This window comes from Tenrec ecaudatus, chromosome 11 (assembly GCF_050624435.1).
Source record: "Tenrec ecaudatus isolate mTenEca1 chromosome 11, mTenEca1.hap1, whole genome shotgun sequence".
Lineage (NCBI taxonomy): Eukaryota > Metazoa > Chordata > Mammalia > Afrosoricida > Tenrecidae > Tenrec > Tenrec ecaudatus.
This window is the reverse complement of record NC_134540.1, coordinates 71,296,454-71,313,467: the sequence shown is the minus strand read 5'-3', so window position 1 is coordinate 71,313,467 and position 17,014 is coordinate 71,296,454. Positions and strand designations below refer to the sequence as shown.

Below are 17,014 nucleotides of genomic sequence, written 5' to 3'. Positions count from 1 at the left end.
TCTTATCTTGCTTATTTACATATAATTTGTAGAAAACAGTTCTTTGTGTGACATTTTAATATTTATAAGTTAAATTTTTGTCTAAAATTATGTGATCATTCACTAAAACATTGCTGATCTAATTCTTTAATACAGTCCTTTATGCTAAATGAAATTACCGCGAAAACTTTCAATCTTGAACCAACACATGGCAGTAAAAGTGATTTATTTTGTTTTGTTTTGTTTTTCCAAATAGTTATTTGGGATTTGATCATGCGGCAACATTATTTCACATCCGCGACAGTCCTGCTGATCCTGTGGAAAGGCCAATTTATCTTACTAACACTTTCAGTTTTGCGATCCTCATTCATGATGTTTTACTACCAGAAGAAGCCAAAACCATGTTTAAAGTATGTCTGGGAATACTCATACCTTTAACTTTGTTGATAAACAAGTTAGATGATAGTCACACATTATTTGTTTGTTTGTCTCTCTCCCATTATTCCTAGGTTCACAACTTCAGCAAGCCCGTCTTAATTCTTCCAAATGAATCAGGGTACATTTTCACCCTGTTTTTTATGCCGTCTACATCATCCATGCACATAGATAACAATATTTTACTTATTACCAATGCATCTAAATTTCACTTACCTGTGCGGGTGTACACAGGCTTTTTAGATGTAAGTACCTTTGACCTTTGAACTCCCTGTTCATGTTTGTGTTTAATTAGACCGTGTGTTGCACAAGTGCTACATTTCTCCATTTTCTCTACCGATCGATTAAACCTCTTATCGCTGTGTTTGAAACCAGTTTTGCCCTTGTCAGTGGTCGCTTTCCCTCACATATAGTTGAATCCTCTAACGAGTCTCCACTTAGGTCTTTTCCACATTCTGCCCTCTCTTGGTTTTGCTTTTAATGATGGAGAAGTTAAGTAAGAGCTAAATGGAAGAAAAATAATGGGGAGAAAATACAGAACAAGGGGAGGGTGTGGTGGGGCCAAAAGTCAAAATCACTAAGAATTTTAGAGAAGGACAGCCTTATCTTCCCACTCCTTCCCCGTTTACCCTCCCTGCTGGAGTAGTTCGTACCCTGCAGTTGTCATGGAGTCATGATACGCACTGAGACCAGTGTCTGTCTGCCTGGTCCTCCGAGGCACCGCTTAGCCGCTGGAGACTAGCTTCTTGTTGTTTCTCTGTGCCTTATGTGAAAGGAGACATTCCAGTAGAGACCATGAATGTTTTTATTTGTGAATAACCCAAATATTTTCATCATACAAAATTCTCAGTTACACTGGCATATGTGCATAGATCTGCATTTTACACATGCATAAAATATAAAACCCTTAATATATCTTGATGTCTGCTTTCTTCCTCTTGGATGATATTCTGTTACATGTCTTAGTTTTACATGTTCTTTGTGTCTGTTCATTTATATTGGGTTCTGTTCTTTTATGTCTTTCCAGTACTTTGTACTGCCCCCCAAAACAGAGGAACGTTTCATAGACTTTGGCGTACTGAGCGCTACGGAAGCAAGTAGCATTTTATTTGCAATTATAAACAGCAATCCAATTGAGGTAAAAAGCCAAAATCTGGTCTTACTTTAAATCATATTGAAGAACTATATACAGTTGTGTGATCATCATTTTTTATGTCTCTTCTGTTTTAAGCTGGCTATAAAAAGTTGGCATATCATAGGAGACGGTTTATCAATAGAACTCGTAGCCACAGAAAGAGGCAATAGAACCACCATCATTTCAAGCCTTCCAGAGTTAGAAAAATCCTCATCATCAGACCAGTCATCTGTAAGTAAAGGTTCCTTTCTGTGACTCAGAATCCGTATTGCTAAGTAAGAGTCCCTTCATGAACTACATTGAAAGTATCTTCTCAGTGCAGGAGAAGTCCAGACAGGCATTAAGGTTAAGCCATGTGCATTAAGAGAGCTCTGAACACTGGGAGAAAGTATCGTCAATCACACAGAAATGTTTGGGGCTGATTTTCTTTACTGACTAGAAAAAAGTCTCTGTGGCAGAAACCTTGCTTGATCCTTCTGCGCCTCTGCCCACGTTCCTGTACGCTATCCTGCAGATAAAAAATGTTCGTGGACAAAAGGAATTGAAAGACAATGGGGTTTTCCCTGAACTATGTGCACTTGACCATAGAAGAGCATTGTGCAGGAGGAAGCAGCTGTGTGCACCTAAGACCCACTGCTCCTAGAAAGGGAACCCGGGGTGTGTGTCCTGCGAGCGAGAGTTCACAGAACCGCCATGGATAAAGATTGCACAACGCTCACTGATACGGTTGACCTATCGAATCATTGATCCTTGGGATTATGTCCCCATTAAACTCTTGCTAAACAAATACATTGTTTAGAGAAAGTGGGGCCAGAAAGTGGGTGGGGTGAGCGCTCCCAACAACGTTCTCTCGGCCAGCCCTACTGTCCTCACAAACTAAACAGACCCCTGGTCCCCATGGAGAAACACTCCTCCAGTGCAGATTTTGGTTTTCTTAAAACGTCTTCCTGATAGAGCCCTGTGACAGCCCTGTGTCCTTCAGAAACATCCACCCAGATTATTCCTTGGCGGTCCCAAGAAATAGCCATACCCTTCTGAACTACGTGTTCTCTGCCTTGAATTCATCTCTGAGTCCTTCTTGGCCTTCCTTCGAACATTTTATCTGTCTAAGAAAGGTTGCTTTGTGTGAGACAGCATTCCTGTAAACTTGTTGCAAACATCAGTGATTTGGGAAAATGTCTACTTGAATTTGGCTAAGAAATTTTATATTAGCTCTGATCTCATTTTTACCATGGCATTTAAAAGAAAAGGAAAAAAAAAAAACTTCACTGTTTTAAGGCGCTCTACCCAACTGAGACAAGTATATTGCTGAGAGAAGTTGTCCCAGAGACTTGATTACACCTGTTTTGTTGTAAGAAGCCTGTAGATGTACAAACTGGAATCCCAGCAGCAATACTTTTTACGTTCCCTTGTATAGTGCGCTACATGCGTCAGGAGCTGTGCCAGTGACAAAAGAACCATCCCACCCGCCCCTTCCACCCCTCTACGCGGGCACATGAGAGTCTCCTGTACCTCATAGAGCCGGTTTTCTTGACGGCCCCTGTAATGATGTTGGAGTCCAGTCTATATTGTCATATGGGAACTTTGTTGGAATTTGAAAGTCAGGTTATCACTGTAGCTTTGATTGCCACTTTACTGTGAAATTGTAAAGATAAGGTGACCAGATTTTAACATTGGTAAAGTGGGGCACCAGCAGGACATCGTTGATAAAACTCATATCCTGGCGAAATAGCCACGTGGCAGCCGAAAACCGTATACCCTAGCTTGTCGTGCATTCTTTCCAAAAATCGGGACTTTTTTAAAACGCCGCGGGACGCAGGAAAAATTGTTAAAAATCGGGACGTCTGGTCACCTTATGTGAAGAGCACGGCTAATGAATGCTATTCTCTCTGCTGTCTACAGGTCATACTGGCTTCAGGCTATTTTGCAGTATTCAGAGTCAAACTTACTGCAAAAAAACTGGAAGGCGTTCATGACGGAGCCATACAGATCACAACAGATTATGAGGTAGGGCTCCTCGGTGCCAGGCACTCCCCTTTCTGAATCACCCAGCCTTTCTTTTTCACAGAGACAGAGACTGCGCCTCGTGGTAAAGTCACAGTGCTCCAGTTTCATGCGATTGCCTGAAGTTTGAAGACTTTCAGGTGACAGAATAGTGTACAGAAGAGGGATATGTATCGGCACGTAGTTTTCTAATGAAGCACAACCCTCCTAAACTAGAAGAACGATGTCACAATTTAGGATCTGCATGAGAATCCTGCACGGTGACAAATCACATAGAACCTGGTGCATAGCGAGTTGTTTCTGTTCCTTTCAGCAACTCTAAGTACTCACTCATGTAACATTCCAAAAAGGAGGATAAGACCAACGAATCATGTCTTCAGATGAGTTCTCATAATTATGCTTTCTAAATCAAAGGACATAAGATCATTAAATGTTAAAGACTCTTTCTGGAATTTGATGTATTTAGTAAGACTTTGAATGACTATATTTCTGCCAAACCGAAATATCTTTAACTTGATGTTTAAAGCATGTGATAAATTGAACAGTACTACCCATTTAATAATCAAAATTTATTGGGATAGGTCAAATTAGTTCCCTTCAAAAGTGAGGAATTAATTAATTTGATTACTCATTGAAAAATTTCAGAATCCCATGTACAATGGCATACCCCAAAAAACAAATTTTTTTTTCCCAAAGCTATATATTTAAATTTTTTTACAAAACAACCCTATCACCTTCAAAGTTCTCTCCAGGACACTTGTCAAATCTGCGATTCCATTCTTGGAAACATTTTTCAAACTCATCTGTTTGGATGGCTGACAGCACCTCCCTTGGTTTTTTCTTCACCTCTTCTACATCCTCAAATCACTGTCCTTTCACGTCCCTCTGCATTCACAGAAACAAAAGGAAGTCAAATGGAGCAAAGTCACGTTAATAAAGTGCGTGGGACACGAGAGGCGTGCTGGGTTGTTTTGGTTTTTTGTGGGTTTTTTTTTTTTTGGCAAAACTGGCGCACTGAGATGGCTGCATGAGCAGGTGCATTGTCATGGTGGCAAAACTAGTCTCCTGACTGCCACAAATCAGACCTTTTTGTCACACACTGTTAGGCCATCTTTTCAGAACCTTCAGATAGCAAGCTTGAGTAACAGTCTGCTCTGGTGGAATGCACTCCAAATGCACCACGAGTGGACATTTTCACCTGCTCGGGAAGTTGCTGGACGTCCAGAACGAGGTTTGTCATCAACCGACATTTCACCTTTCTGAAATGAGAAAACCGCTTGTACACTTGATTTGTTTCCCCCATAGCGCTGTCCGTGTAAGCTGTGTTCAACATCACAAGAATTTCTGTGGCATTTTTCCTGAGCAGGAAACAAAATTTCGTAGCCACGTGCTGTTCTTTTAAATCAGCCATCACACACAAAAAAAAAACAAGGTTGGAGTGAAACTGCTTTTATGAAAAAACTCACTGTGACCAGAGAGAACCTTCCCAGGCAACGCCACTAGTGAACTAACTCAGAGTGAGCTGCTCAGTGCTCAGCTAGCAGACAATGCTGAGCTTTTGGGGGGCACCCCCTCTTTTAGTAATGAATGAAAATAAGAGACAATATCTTTAATTTTTTTCTTATCAGTTACCAGTTGAGCTCGAGTTAAGATTCTGTATCAAGAATGTTCAGGTCCTTTTTCTTTTTAAATTGGATCCCTGCTGTGTTCAAAGTGAGCTCCGCATAGCTCTCTCGATGGGCCGATGGGTCTCTCTTCGTTGTTTCACGAGTCCAGTTTGACTTTCTTTTTTAAATGAATGTTCGACAAAGGACTCGTGTTAGATAAAATGTGTCTTTGTCGTTCCCCAAGGTTGAGTCTTGTTTGCCATGTTTTCAGTAAATCACTGAGAAATGTATTATATTTTGATATATTTTATAAAATACATTAGGCAGATAAAGTGATATCTCTGGGTCATTTCAATACCGGCTGTGAGTTGGTTATTACTAAGGTAAGTTGCAAAATGAATGTTCTTTTTTAATTCCCAGAAATGAATCCAACAATTGTCAGGATCAAAAACAAATGTAACCACTTATTTCTCTGTGGTCTTCTTTACTCCACAGATCTTAACAATTCCCGTGAAGGCCGTGATCGCAGTGGGCTCACTTACTTGCTTCCCAAAGCATATAGTGCTCCCACCGACTTTCCCAGTAAGACCATTATTTACAGACTTTTTTCTTACTACATTTGTCCTTTACCTTCACATTTATGCTCCTAGATTCAAATCTGTTATTCATTAGTAATCATTTATTATAAGGCAAGACACAGTATAAGGTCCTTAAGGATCTAGAAATAAGAATAAGGAATAATACTTTCTCTCAGAAACTGTCCTTCTTAGAATAGGCCCATAATTTATAGATGTATAGTAATTGTCCCAAGATCCAAAATAAAACAAACTCACTGGAGTCACTTGGTTGCTTCTTACGCGTAGTGTGCTTATCGGCAGAATTGCCCCCTGTGGTTTTCCAGGACTGTCTGTGTCTCTCAGCAGAAACAGAAAACCCACTGCGCCCAGGGCTTTCCCAACTTCCCGGCGCTGTGCAGGATTTCTGAGGCTGTTGCAAGAGTAGAAAGCCTCGCCTTTCCCACAGGGTTGTTGTTGGGAGCCTTCAGCTGCCAGCCTTCTGGTGACTGGTATAGTGCTGACCCAGCTGCTCAAACCCACGAGCATTAAGTCAGTTCTCACTCATAGCGAAGGGGAGGGTAGAGCTGCCTGCCTTGGGTTTCCAAGACTGGACATCTTTCTGGGAGCAGAAAGACTCGCCCTTCCTCCACAGAGCAGCCTGTGGTTTCAAACCGCTAACCGTAAAATTAACAGCCCAGTGCACTACGCCACCAGAAACCTGAGTGCCCAAAGAGGAGTAAAAATAAACTGGTGCTGGCTGATGGAGTCGCCCAGTGAACCGACCTAGCACCGCTTCTGGCAGAGAGAGAGACGTGTGGTCCGAATTTGCCATTAGCCTGAATAAAGTCTCAGGCAATAAAGTCTGAAATAGGTTCAGGCAATAGTGAACTGTTCAGTATGGCAAGATTAGAAGGAAGTTTTCCAAAAGAAGGTGGATTGGTGTGTTGGGGTAAAAAGCATGAGGAAAAAAAGGAATGCATTTAAATCCACCGAGAACCAAAGCTTTCGAGCCGGAGCTGGACATCATCGTGGCTCGGCTTCAAAGTTTGGCACTCTGGTAGAAGTCAATTCAGGAAGCATATAGAAGCCTGGATGCAGGGCTACCAACCCCGACACTCGGCCAGAGTCCACAGGCGAGTGGCGTGGAAAGGTTTGCCATGGGGCTATGGCAAAGGCAGTACAACCTTTTATACACCCACATACCCAAGTCCTGCTCTTTGCTCTGAGTGCCTGTCCGCCTCACTTCCAAGAACACAGCTTTCACATTGTCACCTCTTCTCTGGAGAGTTCTTGAATTCTCTGTGCAACGTTAGTTCTTTCCTGTATGATTCTAGAATACTGTGGAAAACCTCTCGCAGCAAGCCTCACTGTGTGCTCTGATTATTTTGCAAATGTTGATCTCCCCATTGAAGGCTCTTCAGTGTGTCCTCAGGGGTGGGTGTTCAGTAGCTAACGGATGGATGAAAGAACCGTAGGCCAGAGACTTTGCAGCTGTATTGTATGAACTGTTCCCAAATGTCAGGAGGTCGTCCAAATGGAAGTGGGTGTGAGCAGTTGATCCTGACTCAGCAACCCTGTGGGAAAGAGTAGAAGTGCCCCTGTGGGTTTCCGAGGCCACAGCTTCATCTTACTCCCACAGAGCAGCTGGTGGGTTTGAACCATGGACTTGGTACATAGCAGCCCAGCACCTAGTGCACAGCATCACCAAGGCTCCTTCGGCACGTAGATGGAGGAGTCAAATTGTGATTTGGATTTGAGCCTGAGAAGAGAACTGGGAACACCAGGACAAAGTGGTGCCCGTGTAGAAATGTCTCTCCCTGTGGCAGGAGACATGGTGCTATAGCGGAAGTCACCCAGGGCAGAATCCTAGAGTGTATAGAATGAAATCTCACTGCAGAGGGATTTGGAATGATCAGTTTTGGTGCATTTAAGTTTGGGCCTTACTGCATCTTCCTGTCATTCCACTTTGTATGAACTACGTAGAATTCTTGTTTCGTTATTTATTTGAAAGGCCTTTGTACTTTCCACTACCTTCTCAGTCATTTCAATCACCGCATAAATTCTGGAAGGAAGGGAAAAGATCCTAAGACGTTCGATAAAGAGCAAAAGGGCCCATGGGTGGGGTAAATGAGAGTGGGTCCCTTTAAAAGTAAGGCCTGACCAGGTGCTTGTGTAACAGTTATGGCCGTGGACCCCGTATAGAACAGTTCTGCTCCGTCACACGTGGGCCCCTGTCACTCAGAAGTGACTGGCCCATCGTGGGCGTTGAACCACTTCAGGTGACACTTTGAGATATTGTTTAAATTAGCCTTATAGTACCAAATTCTGTTTAAAGTAAAACCAAAACGGCCTTATCCAATAGTTACATCTAGTCAGTTAGCACAGTTTAAATGTTTGATATTTGAGTGGGAATTGTCAGATGAACTTCCATATCTGGTACTTCTTTTGGTCCGTACACCTGAGAAGCAGGCACGGAGTGACCACAGGTACACAAAGACCAGGTGGCAGAGAACAATGGCAGTTAATGAGAGGCCAGACGAGGACTCAGCACACGTCTGCTGTTCCTGATTCTTCCTTCCATCCCCACGGCGTCTCTGCCCTCGAATGACTTCTTTTGCTCTGTTAAGGAGCTCGGTGCAGTCATGGTTACGAGTTGGGCTGTGACTCACAACAACAGGTCAAAACCACCAGCTTTGCCGAGGGAGAAAGCTGGGCTGTCTACTTCCATAAAGAGTGACAGTCGCAGAACCCACAGAGGCAGGTCTGCCGTGTCCTGCGGGGTTGCTGTGAGTCGGCCTGGGCGCCGTGGCAATGCGTTTCCCCCTCTGCACTGTGAATGATTCAGCGCTGGCCTTGGCGGCCATTACTCAACTCTCGCCTTTTCTGCCTTGTCACAGCAGGTAGTAAACCAGTGAGGTTGACCATTTAGAGACTTTCCAATGGCGAGGAATCAGAAGCACAACCTTACTTTGGTATAAAAAAGCTTTACTTAACAAACTAAAAGTTACCGTTGCTTTTATTCAAAGCTATCTCCACCACCACCCCTTCTTATTTTAATCTCCACTCTTTAAACCTAGAACCAAACCTGCCCTGAGATCGCCTTTTAGCAAACTAGCAGAGTGGTCCACAAAATAAAAGGGTGTTACCTGTTCAGATCAGTGTCCTGCTTAAGAACCAGTCTGAGACGGAAAGCCCAGCCATTGCGCAGAATGCAGTGTGGAGAAGGCAAGGAGGGGCAGGGAACTAGCGCACTGGAAAGGGAACAGACTGGGCCCAGCTTGATGGAAGGCTAGCTTGATGGGTAAACTTTCAGGAAAAAAGCAATAAAATACGTACAAATTAACGTTATCTCTAATTGAGCCTGGTTAACTTTCTCAGTAATTCTCAGTAATAAACTGTGAACAGTTTTACTTTGGTTCATTTCTCAGGGGTGCCAAGGTATTTTACATTACTTTTCTGTAGCATGCCTTCACTACTGCTACCACCATCAACACACGCATGCGCGCGCGCGCACACACAGTGTTGGGGAAGAGGGATGGGGTTCTAGTTACAAACTTAGGAATTATTAACTGAAAAAACTTTGGAAAGTTATCTGGTGCTCGCTTCGGCAGCACTTAGACTAAAGTTGGACCGATCCAGAGAACATGAGTATGGCCCCGCCACAAGGATGACAGGTAAATGTTATCTGGATTTGGATTTCTTAAAAATAGGCCTCAGCTGAATAACATGGATTTTAAGAAAATCCAGCCATGTACAAATGAGTATTGTTTTTGTCTTGTCATTTTTCTTCAGGGTAAAATAGTTCATCAAAGTTTAAATATTATGAACTCCTTCTCACAGAAGGTAAAGATACAACAAATACGTTCCTTATCTGAAGATGTGCGGTTTTATTACAAACGATTACGGGGCAACAAGGAAGACTTGGAGCCAGGGAAGAAATCAAAGGTTTGAAAATGTTGTGTTTGGGAATTCCTCTGAGTCGAGTCCTTGGTTCCAGTGACCGCCTGTGTGTTTGGGATTCATGGTTCTCCTGTGCCTCTCTCTAGATCGCAAACATTTATTTTGATCCGGGACTGCAGTGTGGGGACCGCTGCTACGTTGGCTTGCCTTTTCTATCCAAATGTAAGTTACTTTGCTGCCCTCTCTCACAGACCGTCACCCCCAAGTCGGTTTTCATCCAAGGCTGCCACTTGTGAACTCCATCCCTGCCTCTTGGTACCATAGAGAGTGTGTGAAGGAAATGGAGGCCAGGCATCCTCTCACTGCTTCTTTCTTGTTTCAGCCGAACCCAAGCTGCAGTCTGGCCTGGCTATGCAGGAGGATCTGTGGGAACCCGACTGGGGTTTGCATCAAAGCCTGTTCAAAGGCTGGATGGCAGTGAAGGAAAATGCAGGTCACAGGTAATGGTTTTGTTTTTCACTTAGCTTCGCTCATTTGGAGACTTCTCGGTTAATTTTACTTGGTAAATGTCGTTCTTCTATGAGGATTATTACTTCTTTATAGCTAATAAACGTGCCTAGGCCTCAGGAAGTTATTAATGAGTTATCATACATTGTCATGTATTCAGAGTGGGGAAATGGCTCCTGAAAAGCCACCGTGTGGTCAGAGCAGCCTTGAGGGGCTGAGGGAGAACGGCGCTCGCGGTGTATTAGGCAGTGTAAGCCAGCCAAGGGTGAGTGAGGTTGTGTGTGTGCAGAGGACTCCAGTAGGTTACATGCAACTAGTACATGTTTCATAGAAGGAGGCTGAACCTTGTCAGATTTGGGTATCTGGAAGGGGGAAGCGGTGGTGGAATCAATCCCCTATGGATACCAAGGGAGATTTCTTCTCGAGACACTTCATTAAAGTCAAGCTCGATGGTGTTGTCTTTGTGTAAGGTGACTCCAGTGCTCCCATTTGTGTAAGAAAAACCGTTTTCATCTTCCATTGAGCTCTGTCAGAGGCAAAGGAAACGCTTTCTAGGTTTAATTCTACAGTAGCTGTCAGAGTGCATACGTGCTCATTGTGCAGAATACTCTGTTCCAGAGCGTGTCTCTCTTCCCACCTGCCGAGCTGTGAGTGGGCTCAGGGGCACAGTTCACAGGGCACTGCCACCTGTCTCTGGCAGGTCGAAAATGTCCCAGTGACAGGTCAGTGCTGCCCCTGAGCTCGAAAGCAAATGCATGCCTGTTTGGCAGTATAGAGAGTTGGCCTCTTTACGTACTTTGGAGGCAATTTGGCTAGGGTGATGAGAAGATGACAGCTCATGAGTGCTGTCCTTCCAAGCTAGGTAACTTGAGGAAGGAATGTTTTATCGGGATCATTGAGATATTCTGGTTTCATTAACAGTTGAATCTGAGCCTTTATCTGAAATTTTCATAATGCAAGAGAGTTAACGTTTTCCTTTAAAACTATGGGACTAAGAACAAAGATACACCCTCTAATAGACTCAGTAAAATAGTGCCAATTAAAACTTGTGGTGTAGCCTGGTGGGGTCCACACTGGGCGGCTAACCACAAGGCCAGCCATTCAGACTCGCCAGCTGCTCCGCCGGAGGAAGAGGGGCTTTCTGCCCCGTGAAGATGCACCGCCTCGGAGACCCAGCGGGGCAGTCAGTCTGCCCTCTAGAATCGACTCACTGGCAGTGAGGTTTCGTTCTTTCTTTTGATCCTTTGTGCGTCCATGGTGGGCATCCAGAAGTACAGACCGTCTCCAAGACTGAGCCTCCACTTAGGATTACGCTTTAGGCTTAGCTGCCAGGACATCTCTTCACCTCCCTCCCACCCACCACTACCCCGTGACCTGTCTGTGGCTCCACCTCCCCACTGGACCACCTGCCCACCCTGAAAAACCAAGTCCCCGCGGCACAGTGAAAGTGGTATTCTTCCTGATCCTACTTTAGGCTGCAGTGAGCTTACGCCCCTAGCTTTCTAAAGAAGAGCGCAGCATCAGGATTGGAGGGAGACTCACCAACACCCCGTGATGTATAGATGAGACCCAACAGCTTTCCTTGATAAAGAGGAAGAGGACTTGCAGTACTGACTGACGGAGGTCTGACTGTAATCTATCTTCCATTTGGATTTTACCTCGGCATAAAGGAATGAAGTTGCTCACACTGGACCAGTAAGCAGCATGATCGTGAACGGGGAAACGTTGAGGTGGTAAGGGACTTCCCTTGTCTCCTGTGGACGCACAGCAACGCCTGTGTGCGGTTGGTTCTCTAAAGAAACAAGCCAGGAACGACTGTGTGTGTGTCGTGTATAAAGAGGTTGCTAGGCAAGGCTTCCACAGTTGTAGAAGTCGAGAACTGCAGCCCATTTCCAGTCCGCGGTCGCCTGACAGCGCCTGGGACTGGCAGGCACTGGAGCAGGAGGTGGGGGACACAGAAGCAAGAGTCAGCTCTGCCAGAAGGCAAAGAGCCAAAGAGGCTTCGACTCTCCTGGTTTCTCAGAAAAAAGACTTCCGGTGGCAACAAGGTGCCATCAATCTGTGAGGCACTCGATAGGTTGAGCTCCGCCCGTTCTCTTGCCAGGAGTCTCTAGTTGACACAATCCCTAACCCTCACAATGCCTGTGGAAACAGGAAATCAAAGGGCGTATTGCATAGGCAAATCTGCAAAAGATTTCTTTGTAAAGTGTTACAAAGTAAAGATGCTCCCTTGAAGACAAAGGTACCTACCGTGGTATTTTCAGTCACCATACGTGGCAGGTGTGTGTGAGGCTAGATGGTAGGGAGGGAAGACTACAGAAGAATGGATGCCTTTGAAATGTGGTGTCGTCGACAATAAGTATACCAAGGACTGGCTGCCAAAAGAACAAACAACTCTGACTTGGCAGAAATGAAGCCAAGAGACTCCTTACAGGTGAGGACGGTGGGCGAGACTATCCCGATGCTTTAGACACGCTGTCACAGGGACGAGTCTGGAGAGAGACCTCACGCAGTGTAAAGTAGAGGGTCAGCAACCAGGGAGACCCGCGGTCAGACGAATGACACAGTGGTTACAACAGTGACCCCTGTTGTGACGATGACACAGGACCGGGCAGTGTGCTGTCCTGTTGTACATAGTCACAAAGGGGCGGAGCCAACTCGTTGGCACCTAACACCAGGACAGCACACTGCCCGTTCCTGTGTCCTGGGTCAGTTCCAGTGTTGTAAAATGTGATCTCATAATTCCATAGTGTCATGAGTAAAATTAACTTCAGTGGTTGGGCCCAGGGACCTTAACCCCATTTCCAACACTGTTTCCTTGTGTTGTATGCGCTTATAAACACTCCTAAGTTAGAAAGAAAAGTAAAGAAAATGTATGTTCAAGTGGTGTTCTGAAGATTGCTGGAAATTTTACAGATATCAAAATATTACATCTTCAACTAAAGTTTTCATTCCATATGAAGATATTTTTTTTAATCTCAAAGGAGATAAAAAGACTGTATTGCCGGTAATCTACTCCCTGCTCGTCAGTTCCCCTGGAAACAGTAGCACTCTGCTGTGGATGTGGGAGGCCCCTGGGAGGCTCTGGGTAGACCCTGAATGACCCACCACAAGATCACAGTCCAAATCCTCCAGCACTCCTTAGGAAAGAGATGAGGCTGTCTGCTCGAAAGATTTGCAGCCTGGGAAGCCACGAGAGAATTTGAGTTATTGGTATCTACATCTTTCCACTCGGCAAACAAGATCCTTTAGGAATCTCCACAGCAACATGTATTTGTAAATAGAGGATTTGTAGTATTTCTTGATGTGCCTGCCTTTTAACAATATGTACCTAATGCAGCCCAGCTTTCAACTTTGGTCTTGTTGAACATACACAGTACATTATGGTCTTGTCAAAGCTTACTTGGGATTGTTGTAGAGCTGTGGGGACTGGGTCTAGGATGTCACTCTTTCCATAGTCGTAAAATAACAGCATAGGAGACGTATTGTGGTAGTTCTTAGCACCCATATAACATTAAAAGCCTAGTAAAATATTAGAACCATAAACTTGTTTTCTCCTTGGACGTAATAAAATTCCTCAAGTACACAAGCCTGCTAGAATTTGTTATATTCAGAAAACTCAAATATTTCATTTTAATGTGGTGGCTTATAAATTATTTTTTCTAGATTGAGTGCTGCATTTGAAGTAAATACAGACCTTCAAAAAAACATAGTTTCAAAAATTACTGCTGAGCTCTTGTGGCCTTCCATACTCAGTTCACCCCGGCACCTGAAATTTCCACTTACTAATACAAACTGCTCTTCCGTAAGTATTCAAAGTGAGAGCACTTTGGAAATACAGAGTTTGAATAGTTTTGCTTTTACTTACTGAAATATTTCATTTAATGTTCTCAATCTGTTTAAGGAAGAAGAGATTACTTTAGAAAATCCTGCAGATGTTCCTGTCTATATTCAATTTATTCCTCTGGCTTTCTATTCCAGTGCTTCAGTCTTTGTAGATAAGTTATTGTCAAGGTAAGCTTTGCTGTAGTTAATCAAACATACGTGTTTTGCTATTAGCCTTGAAGCATCGTGTTACATCTCTCAAACTTTCCCTGACTCCAGACAGTAATAGAGTTAGAGACATTCATTTTAAGAAGGTGGTTGGTAGGATGGGAAGCATCTAGAGTGGCTTTCAGCTGAAGACAAGAAGTCACGTGGGACTCCTTGTCAAGTGATCTGTAAAGAGAAAGCATGGGAACTTTTCAACCATGAACAAAATATTAATTGCAAATTGTGGCATTTAGTTTTGGAAAATTATATTAGTCTGGCAATATGCCAAAAGTTAAAATTTTCGGATAAAGTCCAGACCTGCTAATTATTCCACAATCTCTTTACTTCTCATGTTGTTTACAAAGAAATATATGTTCATTTTAAACTTTAGGTTTAACTTGAGCAAGGCGGCAAAGATAGATTTGAGAACACTAGAATTCCAAGTCTTCCGGAATAATGTGAGTATTCAAAATTCTTAATGATTCTAAAGAAATAATTAGATGCTGTCATCAGTGCAGATGTGAAGCTATTGGCTGCCCTGGAAGAAGCCAGAGGGGGTCCATGAATTATTTCCAGCCGAGAAACTGGAAAGAGTGGATGGGGCTTAGATCCTATTCACGGTCATTAAATATTAAGTGCCTAAAGATGTATATCGCTGTTATCAGAAATTCTGGTGAAGTATATATGAGTACATAGTTTATTTTTATTAAGCCTCAAAATGTTGAGTTTGGTCACTTATGTTTAAATGCAGGGTGCTAGTCTAATAAAATTGTAAACCCCATGAATATCAGGCCCAAGCCGGCTGTGCTCATCTCTGTCCCCTTGCCCCAGGTCACCTAGCACAGCAACTTGCCTAGCTTTCCATCAGTGCGCCCTTTTAATGTAAATGTTGGTTTGTTTTAGTAAAGAAACTGTCTTCTTGTCAAGTAATTGAATAAGCCTTTATGACCTCTAACTTCCCCATTTGTAATGTTAATAATACTTGTTGCTGTTTTGAGTCAAGTCAATTCCCACAGACCAGGCTAAGCAACCACTAACAGTCATGTTATGGAAACCCTTCAAGTAGCATATGTGTCAGCCAGGCAATGCGCCTGGAGGTAAAGGCCCCTTCCCAACCGCCCGAGCCTCTTGCCCTCCCCACCCGTCTTCCTGCTAGCTACATAGCCACTCATCTGTAAACATCCTACTGAGGACCAACCTGCTCACTGCAAGACCTTCACTGAGTAGGTTCTCTTGATTCTCCACGACACGTCATCGACACCAGTGTTAACTTTGACTTTGGCGTTTTATTTTTTTGACCAGTGGTGTCGTTATTGCTCAGATTTGGGCATTAAGTTTCATTGTGGTCTTTGATTTGGCCCGGTGTCCCACCTCCTGGTAATGATATGGAGGCATTAAGGGAGTGAGAATAAGGATCTAGTTGACCCTCCACCTAAATCACTTGAGATGGGAATGGCACGCGATCGTCTTCTCTCTGGAGGAGCCTTGGTGGCATAGCAGATTGACATTGGCTGCTAACCAAAGGCCAGCACGTCAAACCCACCAGCCACTCAGGGAGAAAGATGAAGCTCTACACCCCTATAAAGGTGGTCAGGCTAGAAACCCACAGGGCCACTTGTATTCTGTCCCATAAGGTCACCACCGTGACTCAGAATCAACTCGATGGCAGGTGGGTTTGGTTTCTAGGTCCTGTTCTGAACTGAGTACAGGTTACAGCCCTGTCTGCTGCCATTTGCTGCTTCCCTGATAAGAACAAGGGAGGTTGGCTCCCGAAGAGTCATGGCTTTGTACCTACTAACTTTGCCACCTTGAGCAAGTGAATAAGCCTTCCTGAACTCCAGCTTCCCCACTAGCAATGCGGCATTAATCATGACTGTCGTCAAGTCCATTGTAACAGGGTAAAACTGCCCCATAGGACTGTCTAAGCTGTGAGCTTTATGAGAGCGGATTGTCAAGTCTTTTCCCCAAGAAGCATCAGGTGGGTGCAAGCCATGTTAGCAGCTAAGTGCTTAACCATTGCACCACCAAGGGTCCTTAATAACACCACACATAAAGTAAAACTAATGCGTTTCTCAGAGTTGTTTCCCAAAATCTCACGAATGCCCTAGAATGGTTCATTGGGATATGGAATGCCCTCAATGAGTGTTAGGAGCCCCAGTGGTGCTGTGGGTTAGGTCTTGGGTTACTAACTGCAAGGTTGAAGCCCACCAGCCACTCCGCAAGAGAAAGCGGAGGCGTTTAGGCCTCACAGTCCCTGTGTAGTGCCGCTGTGGGTTGGACTGGACTCGGTGGCAGTGGGTGTGGGATTTTCAGTGAGTGTCCATTGACTAAGTCAGTCTGTGGCTCACTAGGCCACGAGTAGCGTGCAGGGCCTGGAAGAGGAAGGCAATGCGAAGTGCTCTTTCAGTACTTAGTGACGGTATTGCAGAACCTCTCCAGTATTCTGTGAGCAATCCCTAGGCGCCCCAAGAGAAGCGCCTCTCCTTGTTTTATAGATCGGGAAATAACCAGCCTGAAGCAGGAAGGAATTTGCCTGTGGTCCCACCTGTGATAGACTGCCAGGCTGGAATTCAAGTCTACTTCTCTCGCATTCCGCAGCCCTCGTCCTTCCCGTTTGTGCTACGTAGCTGCTGCTGCTGGTGGTTGTTGTTGGATCCCAACGCATGGCCCCTCTCCTTAGGGTTTTTGAGGCTGTGACCTTTCACAAGCACATCACCGGGCTCCTCTGCATAGGTTCGAACCATCAACCCTTTGGCTGGTTGTTGAACACTTAGCCACGTGTGCGGCCTAGGGCCTCCTTGTCACTCCTTGTTGACATTATTTCTAGGTGCCAGTGAGTCCGTATTTTTACTCACAGT

At 44.3% G+C, this 17,014-nt stretch overlaps 1 protein-coding gene and 1 non-coding gene across 2 annotated transcripts in view; both read left to right on the top strand.

The window, feature by feature from the left end:
* The window catches only part of TMEM131 (transmembrane protein 131), a 190,163-nt gene that overhangs the window by 141,571 nt on the left and 31,578 nt on the right, over window positions 1-17,014 (top strand). Inside the window, exons 14-25 of the mRNA XM_075563195.1 lie at window positions 236-389; window positions 489-659; window positions 1,442-1,552; window positions 1,646-1,780; window positions 3,452-3,556; window positions 5,656-5,742; window positions 9,510-9,662; window positions 9,764-9,839; window positions 10,000-10,117; window positions 13,791-13,929; window positions 14,029-14,138; window positions 14,548-14,614. Coding sequence (XP_075419310.1) covers window positions 236-389; window positions 489-659; window positions 1,442-1,552; window positions 1,646-1,780; window positions 3,452-3,556; window positions 5,656-5,742; window positions 9,510-9,662; window positions 9,764-9,839; window positions 10,000-10,117; window positions 13,791-13,929; window positions 14,029-14,138; window positions 14,548-14,614 — 1,426 coding nt within the window. The remainder of the gene's footprint in view (window positions 1-235; window positions 390-488; window positions 660-1,441; window positions 1,553-1,645; window positions 1,781-3,451; window positions 3,557-5,655; window positions 5,743-9,509; window positions 9,663-9,763; window positions 9,840-9,999; window positions 10,118-13,790; window positions 13,930-14,028; window positions 14,139-14,547; window positions 14,615-17,014) is intronic.
* Window positions 9,313-9,420, top strand: LOC142461947 (U6 spliceosomal RNA). Its single transcript, XR_012787110.1, has one exon. It is a non-coding gene; the product is annotated as a U6 spliceosomal RNA (small nuclear RNA).